This window comes from Crocuta crocuta, unplaced genomic scaffold (assembly GCF_008692635.1).
Source record: "Crocuta crocuta isolate KB4526 unplaced genomic scaffold, BGI_CrCroc_1.0 scaffold67, whole genome shotgun sequence".
Classification (NCBI taxonomy): Eukaryota; Metazoa; Chordata; class Mammalia; order Carnivora; family Hyaenidae; genus Crocuta; species Crocuta crocuta.
Genome location: NW_027531896.1, coordinates 3,487,285 through 3,503,102, shown reverse-complemented (window position 1 = coordinate 3,503,102; position 15,818 = coordinate 3,487,285). Strand labels below are relative to the sequence as shown.

The 15,818-nt window shown below is 37.6% G+C and overlaps 1 protein-coding gene across 3 annotated transcripts in view; it reads right to left on the bottom strand.

Annotated features, from left to right (window-relative positions):
• The window catches only part of KCNG3 (potassium voltage-gated channel modifier subfamily G member 3), a 101,818-nt gene that overhangs the window by 43,292 nt on the left and 42,708 nt on the right, over nucleotides 1-15,818 (bottom strand). For 2 of the 3 annotated variants that reach the window (XM_077773467.1, XM_077773468.1), the window contains exons 2-3: nucleotides 15,475-15,548; nucleotides 1,854-1,906 (exon numbers count right to left, since the gene is read on the bottom strand). In XM_077773467.1, the coding sequence (XP_077629593.1) occupies nucleotides 1,854-1,906; nucleotides 15,475-15,548 (127 nt within the window). Of the gene's footprint in view, nucleotides 1-1,853; nucleotides 1,907-14,643; nucleotides 15,549-15,818 lie in introns of those variants that run through there. The other variant, XM_077773466.1, reaches the window with a different exon arrangement.

Sequence of the window (15,818 nt, the reverse complement as noted above, 5' to 3'; positions counted from 1 at the left end):
AAGCACCATCAAATCAAGGGCCCACTAGGGGCACCTGGGTGGCTCAGTCAGTTAAGGGTCCGACTCCAGCTCACATCATAATCTCACGGCTCAGTTCGTGAGTTCGAGTCCCACGTCGGGCTCTGTGCTGACAGCTCTGAGCCTGGAGCCTGCTTCGGATTCTGTGTGTGTCTCTCTGTTCCTCTCCCACTCACACTCTGTCTCAAAAATAAAAAAAAAAGGGGGGGGGCGCTCGAGTACAAGAGTGTCTATTCTAAACTCACTTTCTCCAAGCAGTCAGGGATGTTGAGAGGAGTGGAGGGTGGGGTGTGGGCAGGGATCATGCAGAGGAGAGAGACACAAGGGATAAAGGGGAAGTGGCAAGGGTCATGTGGCCTTTTCACTAGGAAAACTGAAAGGGTCTGACAGACATTTGTGTCACTGAAAACATACTACAAACAAGCATAGCATTTAGAAGGTACAATCTCCAAAATTTCTGATTCAGCTCAACACATACAATGTGCCTATGGACACCCATCATCATAGCCTGGAAACTTACCCCACGCAGATTATTCATGTTCTTGGCAAATAGAAGAGGAGTTGTTAAAAGGGAGAAAAAGAGGGGCGCCTGGGTGGCTCAGTAGGTTGAGCATCCGACTTCGGCTCAGGTCATGATCTCGAAGTTCGTGGGTTTGAACCCCGTGTCGGGCTCTGTGCTGACAGCCAGCTCAGAGCCTGGAGCCTGTTTCAGATTCTGTGTCTCCCTCTCTCTCTGACCCTCCCCTGCTCATGCTGTCTCTCTCTCTCTCTCTCTCAGAAATAAATAAATAAAACTTTAAAAATTAAAAAAAAAAGGGAGAAAAAGAAAATGTGAAAGCAGATCAGAGAAAGATCAAAGGATTGATTCAATGCCACGTGACCATCAGAGACACTGTCACAGCCAGGAGACATCTTTTGTGCTTCATCCACCATTAGTTTATTGCAAACTGAAGTTTTGGTTCAGAACAAATGGGAAAGAAGTCCACCAAGAATGAATTACACTAGTTAATGAAGTCAACTCAACAGACAGTAACATGTACTTAGTAGCAGCTGTAGGTGGTTCTCAAAGTCAAAATTTATTAACTATTTCAATGTTCAGGCTGTACAGGTTATTTTCAGATGTACATACAACATATTTATATCATAACAAAGCTAATATTTTATAAAATATTTCCTTAAGGATTAAAGATGCTAAAAAGCTTCAACCACGAATTAATTAAATATTTGATGCACATTTTAGGTACTATTAAAGATCTAACATAAATACACATGTTGCACAGCCGAGTAAGAAAAGCTATGACCCATATGATTACACATTTTACTAATCCGATATTAAAGTAGAAAACAACAAAATTGTACCACATAAATTGAGCTGATTTTAACAATCTTTTTATTAGAAGACAGAAACTATGTCCGTTTAAACCATCATTCCCAAAAGAGCTACCAAACAACAAAATTATTACCTGAAATCCAAAACTATATATAATACAGTCTTTCCTAACCAAATTACCTTCCCTCTTGTTTGATACAGTACATCTGATTCCTCCATGATCTATGCAGTGGCCAATAATAATGACAATTAGCACTAGTTATGAGTACACAGTGGAAGTAATAGAACTGGCCATACACACATTTGAATCACTATTCCCATTGAGAATAAGGTCAATAAGAAATAATGGTTAAAGCCAATACATATTTAATCTATTCAACCACTTGCTATCTTTACCCACACACATACACATTAATTTTTCCCATAAAAATCTTTACATGTCAAAATGCTTTTTAATCTAGGTTTAGATTACTAACAATGAAAAGATGTTCATTTTCTTTCTTACCTCCATGGACTTTATCAGGCCTGCAGTCACCAGGTGCACAGAAAGATGAGTAACTGGAAAGACAATTTGACCACAGCTGTTTGCAAAACAGAAGTGCTCTATTTTAAGGCAAGTATCTTTATCACACACATACACAGCAATTTATCCACTGGTGAACTGTATCATATGACAGTACAAAATTCAGCAAAAAACTGAGGTATAACTTTTACTTAACATAAATACAAGTGTCAGAAAGTATAAAGACATTCTCAATGTACTTAACATATTTTACCCATAACTAAATAGAGAACTCTTTACCAAGTTCTTGTATGTCCAGAAATACCCAAGATTCTGAATTCTAGAAAAAATACTAGAAATTAAATACTCTAAAATCTTTGCAATAAGGCTCTCCACATAAGGCTACCTTTGATGTAAGGCTACTTCAACTTGGTTTCTGAAAATAGCAAAAATGTGCACCAAAATTTAAGCTATTCTGAACAAAAGAAAGGACTTGGTCTCATGTGGGATGGTGAGATGATGAGCTTATTGAACAAAATTAAACTTAAGCAAAAAGCAAATTTTAAAATACATCCAAGAAAAACTTTTCCTATAATTTTTTAACATAAGACAGAACTACTGTGATAGAAAAATTGCTGAATGCATAAGGTACTGTTTAGTGCAAAACAGACATATATATATACCTTTACGGAAGTAATTTAAATAGAATAGCATCTATAACTTGGTGTGTATAATATATTTAAAAAAATCTACATTCTGTGACCTTTACAAAAGTAGATATATTCTTTACTTTCAAGTTAGAAATGGCATAACAATTTTACCTTTGGATGTTTCCAGTCAATGGCTGTATACAATGAAAGATAATATAAATCTAAGTCATAAGCATTCAGTACATTAACATGAAAGCCATTAGTTTGGGGCCCCAAAGTGGAAAGTGAGGGATACTATGTAAAGTGGAAAAAAGCGTATCCTAGATTTCTGCTTGTTCAAAAACATATAGTCTGTATGTATTTTTAGTTATTGAATAGTTTGATGCAATGACATTCAAAGAATTCTGATTACTAACTACTCACATTAAAAATGTTTTCCTTAAAAATGAAAGTAGATAGTATTCATTATACAAAGATAAACTAATGACAGTGTAAATTTATTTTAAGTTTGATAATTACTGCACCTGTTTCCTTTGCCAAACTCCCAGTGACATAAAGAGAAAAAAATTCTAATTATTTTCACCTATTAATTTAATCAGGTACTCTAAAAAATATTATCCTAAGGGGGCAGTTCAACAGGAATTGCTTCTTAAATATCCAAATTAGATCAAAATAAGGGAGACAAAGAGGGACCCAAAAAATTAGACTATGTAAATGAATATATAATAGTAACAAAAAAACTGAATAATATCCCAGATTTGGAGGGGGCTCCTGGCTGGCTCAGCCAGAAGGTCATGTGACTCTTGATGGTAGGATCGTGAGTTCAAGCCCCACGTTGGGTGTAGAGATTACTTAAATAAATCTTTAAAACTTTTTTATGAAATGGGAAAATTCGACATTTTGGTAACTTCCATCTTGATGGCATATGAATAAAAGGAGTTTAAGACTGTGAATGGCTGAACAGAAGTTTCCATTAGAACAGACATACACAGAGTAACCGGAAGATCCACAACCTAAATCCCACTTCCACAGTGGTATCAGGCACCATCTGGCTGTGGGGGTCTCCGGCTGATTCCTATAGGGACAGGCACAAAGTACACTGAAGTTCTCATTGGCACCAAACTTAAATTTCTCCTTTGTAAAAATACCTTGACAGTGGTTAATAGTAGGGGGTAAAGGAAAGCCGCTCCGAGTGTAAATGTTAGGTGTTCCTTCATTTGAAGGGATCTAGAAATCTGCTTATTTAGTAATTAACCAAACGTGCCCCTGACTTTAAACACTCAGATGTCTAGAAACAGCCACAGATCAACCACAGCTTCTGCCCACAGAATGACTCACATTTGTAACCCTGGCTAATCACAACAACTTGAACTCTGGGTAACATTGGTTTTCTACTTTGACTACAGCAGACAAGCCCAATCACTAAGTACTCGCTACTACTGCCTGTTCATCATGTACAATCGGCAACATGCCATAAACATGGTGGCCTGGGGTGTGGTTCTGCGGATCTGTCTTCAGACCAATTATGGCACTTTCAACATCTTCTCCTAAGAGAAACTGCCCTGCCCACAGCAATATCTGCACCTCAAAGAGACTGCTTTTCCCAAGCCTGGAGGCCTGGCTTAGAAAACCACTCCCACACCTTGGTGATGGTAAGGCTAAGCTAACGCTACTCTGGAATTTGAACAGAGAAAGAAGAAAAAGAATCAACCAGTGTGTACCAGGTGCAGACAACAGTAGAAGGGGTGCATTGCTGAGGGATGCCATCTCCGAGTGGCAGAAGAGAAATCAGAACCGCCAGACCCAGTCAGGCAGCTGCTGCTCGGTCTTTTACAACAAACACCGTTACCTCCGGTGCCCACAGGTTCCCTGTAACATGTGAACCTACAAATACAGTGAGAGTGATGTATTTTTGAGTTACTGCTAGTTACACTTTTTTGTCTCAGGAAATTTTGATTTTTAGGATGACCAACTAGGGTCAGAGACTTACTTAATAGTTAATAAAAGTATTAAGTAAAAATAAAAGAATGGCAATTACATTTTATGGAAAAGCTGCCCTAATTTTCATTACCCTGTAAATATGAGGAATTGCAGTCATTGTTAAAGTACTCAACAACTAGTAATTGGGAATCTTACTATTCCTAAGAATGGTTGTTATGAATAGTACTGAATATATTTGTAGCAAAGTATACCTCTCTGAGACTTTTTTTCCTAAACATTTTTGGTAAATAACATTACAAAAGTAGGGTGCCCAAAATCCTGGGTCATAACTCCATTGGGTCTGATGTCCACATTTGTACTGAAGATTATTAACATTCACCCAGCATACTCGTGAGATTTATTAAAACTGTAGTCATTAACCAAAGGCCTTTGGGGTATATGTACAAAATTAGACAGATGTTAAGTATTCAGTTAAATACTACAATAGCAATATGACTTGTAAAAAAAAAAATGCCTAGTGGAGTTCTCATCCATTAAGTTAGTCAGACTGCGAAACGCGACCTTGCAAGTGCTCTTCCAAACCATGTGGGGAAGTGTTGTTTACAGATAATATTGAGCTTTTCTCCAATTATTTTACTGACATAATTTCCTAGAGGAATTTCACAATGATTATTCATGGTGAGGGATTACGTTTAAAAAATCTGGGTTTAGGATTTGTGTAAAGGACCCTCAGGTTAAACAAACAAAAAAGATCTTTTGCACAGAACAGGATGGGTTTTTTCAAAGGGCATCTGCCAGGGTGAGGCCAGCTGAGAGTCATCTCCGTGTACCCACAGGGCCCAGCATGGCAGGGATACTTGTTAGGCAAACCCCCCTACTATGTGCACACAAAGGATTTTAAATAAATAAATAAATAAATAAATAAATAAATAAATAAGTCACTTCCCTACAGCAATACCACAGGCTAATTAACTATGAAGTCCTATTTTGGAGATGACTCCTTCCCCTTCCCAGTAATTCAGTGATTCTTAGACTTCCTGAAAGTACTATGGAAGGATACGGACTTACACACGCTAGGAAATCCAGTTTCCAGAAGCACAGAGAGGCTCCCTGCTTCTCGAGCTTTTCTACGAAGGTATCCCAAGACAGGCAGAAGAGAACTGCATGCAACAGCAAGGACCCTTCATGGAGAAGGAGCCCGCCTCGCCCCACCCTCTGGCATCCTGCCAGTATTCCTGGACTCTCTGAGTATGAGAAGCACAAGGTCAGGTAGTAAGGAGGCATTTAAAAAACCCAACCAACAGAAACACATTATCTTTCTTGTGTCTTTGCGGCTCTATATCTTTAGGCAAGTGAACACAAACTCAAATTAACTTGAGTTAATGAAGAGAACTGGTTTAATAGTCTTAGAAACCATTAAATGTACATCAATTGATGAACCATAAAAAGCATCACCAAGCACTTCTACGGCTTCAACCCGATTAGTTATCTTATACAGATTTGGAAACTCACTTCAACAAAATTTATTTCCTGACACAGATGGTACAACTCAACTCACAATAAAATCTACCCCATCTCTTCATTAAAACATATTTCTACAATCCAAAAACTTTTCATGATAAGGCACTGAACAAACTAGAAATACAAGAAAGCTTTCTCAACCTGTTCAAGGGCATCTGTGAAAAACCCACAGCAAACATCATGTGAAAGACTCTAAGTTTTCTCCCTAATATCAGGAATACGACAAGGATACCCACTCTCACCACATCTATTTGAGACTGTGCTATAAGTTCTAGCTGGGGTAATTCAATAAGACAAAGAAATAAAAGAGAGGAAGAAGTAAAATGATCTCTTTTTGCAGATGATATGACCTTATGTGTAGAAAACTGTGAAGAATTCTCAAAAAACCATTAGAACTATTAAGCTCAGCAAGGTTCCAGGACAAAAGATCAAGATACAAAAATCAGTTATGTTTTTATACACTAGCAATGAATAATCTGAAAATGAAATTAAGAAAGCAATTGCATTAACAATAGCATCAAAAAGAATAAATACTAAGAATAAATTAAACCAAAGAAGTACAAGACTTCTATACTGGAAACTATAGAACACTGAAGAAAATTAAAGAAGACTTAAGTAAATGGAAAGACATACTGTGTTCGTGGATTGGAAGGCTCAATATTTTTAAGAGGGCAGAACTACCTTGATTGATCTACATTCTCAATCAAAATTCAATGTAATTCCCTATCAAATTTCCAGCTGCCTTTTTTTTTCAGAAATGGACAAGCTGATACTAAGTTCATATGGAAATGCAAGGAATCCGTAACAATCTTGTAAAAGAAGAACTCACACTTCCTGGTTTCCAAACTTACTACAGTCTTTGCTGTGGTTCTGGCATGACAGACATACAGATCAATGGAAGGGAGCTGAGCATCCAGGAATAAACACATATATCTATGGCAATCTGATTTTTAACAATTATGCCAATACCACTTAATGGTGGAAAAAAGTGTCTTCAATGGTAGAGGAACAACTGAATACCACCTCCAGAAATGAAGTTGGAGGTATACCACCTCATACCATATACAAAAACTAATTCAAGATGGATCAGATACCCGAAAGTAAGACCAGAAGTATAAAACTTTTAGAAGGAACATAGGAATAAATCTTCATGACCTTCAGTTTCTTAGATACAACACCAAAAGCACAAGAGACAAAAAAGATACAATGGACTACACTGAAAATTAAAACTTGTTTGCCACAAGGGGCGCCTGGGTGGCTCGTTAGTTAACCAACTCTTAGTTTCTTCTCGGGTCATGATCTCAGTTTGTGACTTTGAGCCCTGCGTCAGGCTCTATGCTGCTGCTGTGGAGCTTGCTTGGTAAAAGGCGAAAGATTTATACAATCTGAAGAGAAACCAGAGTATGTGTGGAGCTTGCTTGGGATTCGTGCTTTCTCTCTCTCTCTCTCTTTCCCTGCCCCTACCCCCCACCCCCAAAATAAATAAATAAACTTAAAAAAAACTTGCATGCTACAAATGATACTCTTAAGAAAGTGAAAAGACAACCCTTAAACTGAGACAAAAGACTTGTAAGTCATGTATCTATCTGTTAAGGATCTGGTATCCAGAATATATAAAGAAGTCATAATTCAACAATAAAAAGACACCCATTTTTTAAATGGGAAAATTATTTGAAAAGACATTTCTCCCAAAGGATACACAAATCATCAATAAGTACATGAAAATATGCTCAATATCATTAGTCATTAGACAAATGCAAATCAAAATCACAATGAGGGGTGGCTGGCTGGCTTAGACAGTAGAGCATCTGACTCTTGATCTCGAGGTCATTAGGTCAAGCCCCACATTAGGTGTAGAGATTACTTTTTAAAAACATCACAGGGCCACCTGGGTGGCTCAGTTGGCTAAGTGACTTCGGCTCAGGTCATGATCTCACAATTCATGAGTTTGAGCCCCACATTGGGCTCTGTGCTGACAGCTCAGAGCCTGAAGCCTGTTTCAGATTCTCTCTCTCTCTCTGCCCCTCTCCCACTCTCACTCTGTTTTTCTTTAAAAAAATTTTTTTAGGGGCACCTGGGTGGCTCAGTTGGTTGGGCGTCCGACTTCGGCTCAGGTCATGATCTCACAATTCATGAGTTTGAGCCCCACATTGGGCTCTGTGCTGACAGCTCAGAGCCTGGAGCCTGCTTCATATTCTGTGTCTCCCTCTCTCTGACCCTCCCCTGCTCACGTTGTCTCTCTCTCAAAGAAAAAAAAAAAAAGAAAAAAAATTTTTTTAGGGGCACCTGGGTGGCTCAGTCGGTTGAGTGTCCAGCTTCATCTCAGGTCATGGATCATAGATCCAAGCCCAGCATCAAGCTCTGTGCTGACAGCTCAGAGCCTGGAGCCTGCTTCAGATTTTGTCTCCCTCTCTCTCTGATCCTCCCCTGCTCACGCTGTCTCTCTCTCTCTCTCAAAAAACAAATAAAATATTTAAAAAAATTTTTAATTAAAAAAATCACAATAAGATACTACTTCACACCCATCAGAATGGCAAGTATTTAAAAAAAAAAAAAGAAAAGGAAAAGGAAAACAAGCATGGGGAAAGATGTGCAGAAACTGAAACCCACATATGTTACCAGTGAGAATGTATGTCAGTTCCTCAAAAAGTTATACATTGTGTTATCTCTATGACCCAGTAATTCCATTATATATATATATATATGTGGGAAAACATACCCTCACACAATAACTTGTACATGAATGTGCACAGCAGCCTTGTCCAGAACATCCAAGCAGTGTCAACAACCCGAACATTCAAAATGTGGTATATCCACAGAACAGAATATTATTCAGCAATAAACCACTGAAGTCTGACTCATGCTATAACACAGATAAACCTTGAAAACATTATACTAAGGGAAAGAAGCCAGAAACAAAGGCCACATGTTTCCATTTATATGAAATGTTCAGAATAGGCAAAGCTATAAGACAGAAAGTAGCAGTTACCAGGGGATAGGTGAGGGGGAAAGCGGGGGAAGGCGACTGCTAGCAAGGATGGGGTACCTGAAAACATTCTGGAGTTAGAGGGTGGTACGGTTGTATAGCTCTGTGAATATACTAAAATTACAGAACTGTATACTTAGAAATGATAAATTTTACAGAACGTGAATTATATCTCAATTTTTTAAAAAATGCATTGTTAGNAAAAAAAAAAAAAAAAGACCTCATTCTTCTATACATGAAAAGTCAAATCTAAAAAACATATGTTAGGGGATAACACAAAAGAAGGTTGAATCACAGGAATCATTCCCTAATTGAGTCCCTGTACACATTCATTATTGTGTATATGAAATATGATGAAGTTTACCAACTTTTTTCATACAAATGTTTGGAAACCTACTTATTACAAAAAGTGAGATGCACCTAATTATTTCTTGCAGGCTACAGTCCTTCTATCTCTGCTTTGTACTGCAGCACAGAAAGGTGCATAAATTTAAACAACATATATAAGGGGCACCTGGGTGGCTCAGTCTACTGACTCTTGATTTTGGCTCAGGTCATGATCCCAGGGTTGTGGGATTGAGCCCCACATCAAGCTCTGCACTGAGCATGGAGCCTGCTTGGGATTCTTTCTCTCTCCCTCTGTCTCCCTTCTCTGGTCATGCTCTCTCTCTAAAGTAAATAAAATAAATTTTTGTAATGAAAAATTTAAAAATGTATTTAAGAAAAAGACATAAATATACATATATACGTTGCTCAACATCCATCTGATCTTTTTAAACTGAGTTGATTGGAAGAGTTAATAAAAGGTGATTTCCCTTAAGTCATTATAAGACAAATCTTATTCAGAAGGGGACCATGATCCATTATTCCAATTTTACAACTATGATTTATACTATTTATTTAAAAACCTTCAAAATGATAAGAAAAACTGAATAAAAATACAGATAAGAAGTTAAGCAGTTTATCTCAAAGCAAAAAATCTAAACTTTTCAATTCTGTCCTATGAACAAAAACAACCTGTCACTTGAACCTTACAAGCCTTACATCAATTTCATGATTTTACATTTTCATCTCCAAGCATTTCACATAAAAGATTGGCTATGGCTAAAAAAATAAAACAAAATAAATGTACGTACAGGTATAGCTGGCCACACACACACACATACACACACCCCTCTTGTATCACAGTTCAGGATTTATAACTCAAATACTGTTCTCCACTAAAAACGTGAAATACTCCTGCCTTTTCTACTGTAGAGAAGGAAGACATGGACTTCCATTAGAGCTGTGAGATCAAGCTTGTAGCATACAGCTAAAAAATATGTTAAGTTGAACAAATTACCGTATATTAATACAGCAAAAACACCTTGTCATTATTTATGTGTCCTTTCTTTAAAAACAAATCACTTTGGGGCACCTTGGTGGCTCAGTTGGTCAAGCATCCCACTTCGACTCAGGTTGTGATGTCTCGATTTATGAGTTCAAGCCTCACTCCAGGCTCTCTGCTGTCAGTGTGAAGACTGCTTCAGATCCTCTGTCCCCCTCTCTCTGCCCTTCCCCTGCTTGTGCGCACGCGGACGCAGTCTCTCTCTTCCTCTCAAAATAAATAAACTTAAAAAAAATGAAGTAATTAAAGTCTAAGGGGAGGGAAAACTGCCTAATGCAAAATTATGTGAAATTTTAGTTTCAGTTTTAATACAATGTTGCATAAATAAAGCAAGATCACTTCTTCAGATATAAATGACATCGCATTACTTAGTTCTGGTACGTGAAATCCAAATATTTATTCCCTTAGGCTTTCATTCACTAAATGTCATTTATGCTTTCACTATGCTTGGTATAGTGTTAAATCAAAGGATTCTCACCAAAGCTACTTAAAATTAATTTGCTTAAATTGTAGCATAAATGCAGATTACCAAGTTCAATTCACTAAAGCAAAAACTGACAATTAAATTTATAATGGTCCGAAGTTTAAGTACTTATTGGATGGTGCCTGGGTGGATCAGTCAGTGAGGGGCTCTGCCCCTCCCGTGCATACACGTGCTCTCTCGCTCTCAAAATAAATAAATAAAACTCTACTGAAAGTCTGAGTTCTCAAGCCATCCTTCCTGACATCTAGGGTGTCTAAAAGCAACATTTGCTCTTTATTTGACCTATAAGAAGGGGCTCCAAAGCCCCAAAGAAAATATTTAAAAAGAAATCCTTCATGCCTTCTGATGTTATAAAATAAAGCAGAAGTATGTCCAAAGACTACTGAACTAGAAGTCTGGAAATCAGGTTTCTGGGGTCTGACCCGATATTATGGTGACCAGCTCTCCCAGTCCACCTGAGATGAAAGGATCTCCTTGGATGGGAGGACCTTCAGTGGCAAATCAGGATGAGAGCTAAATCATAAGCCACTGGGAGCACAGTTCCCTGGCTGCTGACATTTGGACAAGATAAAGAGCAAAGGAAAGGGACATGGTAGGCCATAAAGTCTCTAGGGCCCTTTAGTTTTTTTTGTTTTTTTTTTATTGTTTATTTATTTTTGAGAGAGACAGAGAGTGAGCGAGGAAGGGGCAGAGAGAGAGGGAGACACAGAATCTGAAGCAGGCTCCAGGCTCGGAGCTGTCAGCACAGAGCCTGATGTGAGGCTCGAACCCACAAACTGCAAGATTATGAGCTGGGCCAAAGTTGGACGCTTAACCAAATGAGCCACCCAGGCGCCCCTAGGGCTCTTTAGTTCTAATTTACTATCACCCTCTGAAATATTTACACCATATTTGTTTGGACTGTATATCACATAGCATAAGTGAATGTACATTTATGTAAGAAAAGAGACCTCTGGAAATATTTTGTGAAGGTATGTATTAAGTTTCAGGTTACAGAAGCTTAATAGTAAAGCATAGCTAGGAGGTTTCAGTTTTTTTTTCCATTTCTATAGCCAAGAGGAAAAATAAGCTGCTTTTAGAAAACATCAAGCCAACAAAGGAAATCCTTCCAACACCAATATGCAATGTAACCCCATTTTCCCCGCCTCCCAGGTCACAGGATACCAAGGCAAGACATCTGGACAAAAACTTAAAAACAGAATATTACTTTGACTTACTGACAGCCACTGTGAAGGAATGTATTTCTACATTTTTAAGAAAGTAAGAACTTACAAATGCGTGGTTACAAGTAATTGTGAAAACCAAGAGCCAAGCAAATGCAAAATGCCAGTTTCAACCGGCAACCCATAGTACAAGAGAGCCATAAAAGAAAAAGATAAATAAGGCCTTGGATTGTTAAGAGTATGTTCGCTTCTAAATGCATTCTGTAATTTCTAATTTTAATTCGAAAAAAACCCCCACCATCTTAGAGGATATAAAACAAGTTATATGTAAGATTAAGTCACAATCTCACATGTGGTAAAAATCAGAGCAAACATTCGGGTTTCCTCTTTCCTCACTGAGCACTCTAATAATTCAGGATAACATCTGACTTACTGGTATTAATACAGACCCTAATGAAAGTATCTGTGCCGTGAAGACAGAGTTATGAGAAACGTCCAAATGCCCAACTAAAGAAGTCGTCCTACTAAATGACTTTTTAAAAAGCAGTAACATTCAGGGGAAGGTTTAAGAAAAATGTCTCTGTTCCTCAAAAATTACAACGTCCATGTTATAGTCTCTTAACTCATGAATAGAGTATTCTATCATTTCTCATCACCATTCTTAGTAAAGGGGTAGCTGAGCTTTCATTAATATCGGTCATCAATGCCCTTAGTCGGCTGTCACCAACAAGAGATGTCTTGTTACTTAAAGGGCAGCCTCAAAGTCTGTGTGTCCACACATGTGGCTCTACATGTGCATGTGTGGATGTGGGCTTCTCCTTGCCTCTTCACACAGAAATCTCTCCCCCTGAATCACTCAATGAGAGCATGTGCCCAAATCTATCACAGATGCTGTGGGGATATGAGGGTGTGTGCACAAAAGAGGGTCCAGCCCTCAAGGTAATCATAATCTACTTGGGGATATAAGACATGTTTCCACGAAGGCTTCCCAGTGCCAGCAGAATGGATGGCTATCATATTTTCATTAGTAATATGGGGATGCTATCATCTGCATATTATTTGCATGAACCACAAAGCCTTAATCAAAATAGGTAAGAAAAAATAAATCCATGCCATTTATTTCAAATATATTAAAATACAATAAATATACAATAAAGACCAGAATTTATTTTGAGTATATAATAAGTAGCATACCAGTGTGCAATAGTAAAAAAGAGGGGGTGAGATTCTTTGCATGGACAAAATGTCACATAAACTCAGAAATTAGGAAAAAGGAATGGTTTTACTATTTTATTACCCCAACAATGGCAATGGCAAAGAAGTGTGGCTTCTTGAGGCTTTCCTCAAGCCCCAGACACGTGTTAAGAATAGGCTGCTGGGCTAGGTAGGTTTCTAGGCATCCAGGTTTTGGCCTTAATTCCTCCACAGTCCTATCCTCTCTTACCCTGCTTGTCCACCTGTGCTGGTTGACGTTTGAACTAGATGATGGCTAATATTCTTTTAATGAACATTTCTGTTCTATAATAAACATATCCAGGCCCCATCTCCTCTCTACCCGCCATCTCCGCTCCCACAAAATTACAGTGTACAACATTAAAGTATTTGTCAATCTATGACTTTAATTTTTTTCTGTTTATATGTTAACTTCTTTATGGCAACTGGTTAACAAAGCAAAATCTTAATTTATAACGATAAAATTTATCACTAAACAGTCATCGATTTTATATTATCTAATCCTAATAATCTACCCAGATGAATGTGGCATATTGTTCAATATTATTACAAGAAGTTTTGGTGTAGCTGCAATTCAACGTGGTGAAGCTCAGATCAAACAATTATGTATTCATTGCTTTTAGCTGGCTTAAAACTAGCTTAGCTACATAGCAACCAAGAGTAAGGAAATATTTAATTTCTCTTTTTATGATAATCCAGTGACAACATCTAAGTATGAGTTTGGTATAAAACGGCTACATAAACATCCTTTCATCTGGTAAGTCTTATTAAACCCACGGAAAAAAATTAAGAGCTGAAGTAGATAAATATGGGTTGTAATATCAAACTATTTCTGTTATTTTTATGTTGGAAATATTCTTGTTTGGACATCTGAATGTTAGGACAATTATCACCTAGTAACAGCAGTGAATGAATTCAAGTAAAATGAACTCCAATAAAATGCTAAAACAATACAAACTCCCCTCATTCTGAAATACTCTGTTGAGTCATCTCAGTAAAGAGATAAAAGAAATCCAAAATGGAAAAAAGAAAACATGCTTAAGCTTCCATAAAGCTGTATGATAAGGTGAATAATAGAAACAAAAATAAGTCAGGGAATTGAGAAACATGCTAGGAAGGTTTTTCAAATACTATCCTTGCTTGTATCTAGCTCCATTATACAATTTAAAATTTGGCCAAATTTTTAAAGTATTTGTTAAACAGTTCCTGCATGTGACATATGTTTCCAGGATACTTCTGACATTGATATGAGAGATTATAAAACATTTAGAAATAAAAATGTTACTCTCCAACAAAAAACACTGTAACTTCCAAGCTTCTTCTGAATTCATAAGATTTGGAAAAACATTTGAAAAACGGTACCTTTCGGTTTTAAAATGTTCAAATAATATACTTTAAAACAAACACAAAAATAATCGTTCAAGGCAAGAGGACGACAAGCATAAATAAAAATAAGGTCCTAAAATTTATTCTAGGAGTCATTACTTTTCCTTCGCGGTCTCAATCCTATTTACTCCATTATAAGTACATTTTTTCATCCCTTCAGCTGGAAAGGGTAATTTTTACCCTACCAACACGATGGCAGCACCACGGCCACACTCACCCAGAAAGATGCACATGGTGACTAGGAAATGGCGTCAACTCTTTCTATCAAACGAAGTGTGTGCAAGAATTGACTTGCAATGCATTAATTTAGGAACTCAGCAGAGAGGCTTCTACTATATCTGGCTGATCTAAACTTGAGCTCATGATAACACTGCACGAAGCTATGGTAGATAAAAGTGATAGGCAATGCCAAGAGAACAATCCCACTGACAACACAAACTCCTCCAAGAATTCTTCCGGGCATGGTGATAGGATACATATCTCCATAGCCAACTGTAGTCATAGAGATAATCACCCACCAGCAGGCAGCAGGGATGCTGGCGAAGTCCTTGTTGGATGTTTCCAGGTCCAACCCATGTTCAAGAAGCTGAGAAAGTGCACTAAAGATTGCCATGGCAACACAAATGAAGACAAGTAACATAACCATCTCTCGATAACATCGTTTGAGAGTCAAACCAAGCGTCTGGAGACCAATGAAGTGACGGGCTAGCTTAATCACCCAAAAAATCCTCATCATTCTAAGCACCCTCAAGGTGACTCCAGCCCTCTGGAGTTGAGAGTTCTCGCCCGTAAATACTGTCATTAACACGGAGATGTAATACGGAGTGATTGCCAGTAAATCAATGATGTTCAGGGGTCTCTTGACAAACTCACACTTGTTTTTGGAGACGATGAACCTCACGATGCACTCTGCAGTGAACCAACCTATGCAGATAGCTTCAATTATCCTGTCAAGAGAACAAAGGAAGAATTGATCATTTTATTTTTAAGCATTTTAATAGCTCTTAGATATCTTCAGATAATACTACATTGAGATACTAATTCAGTTACTTTTTCCAGAAAACATAAAGAACAGACAGCATTACCAACATCATCAGACCCACCAGGACACAACAGAGTAACATATAATTCAAATGAAAATTGAACTTGATAAAGTTTCTATTTATATACTGAATGAAATACCACTTTTTTTTTTTTTTTTTTTTTTTTTGTTTGCC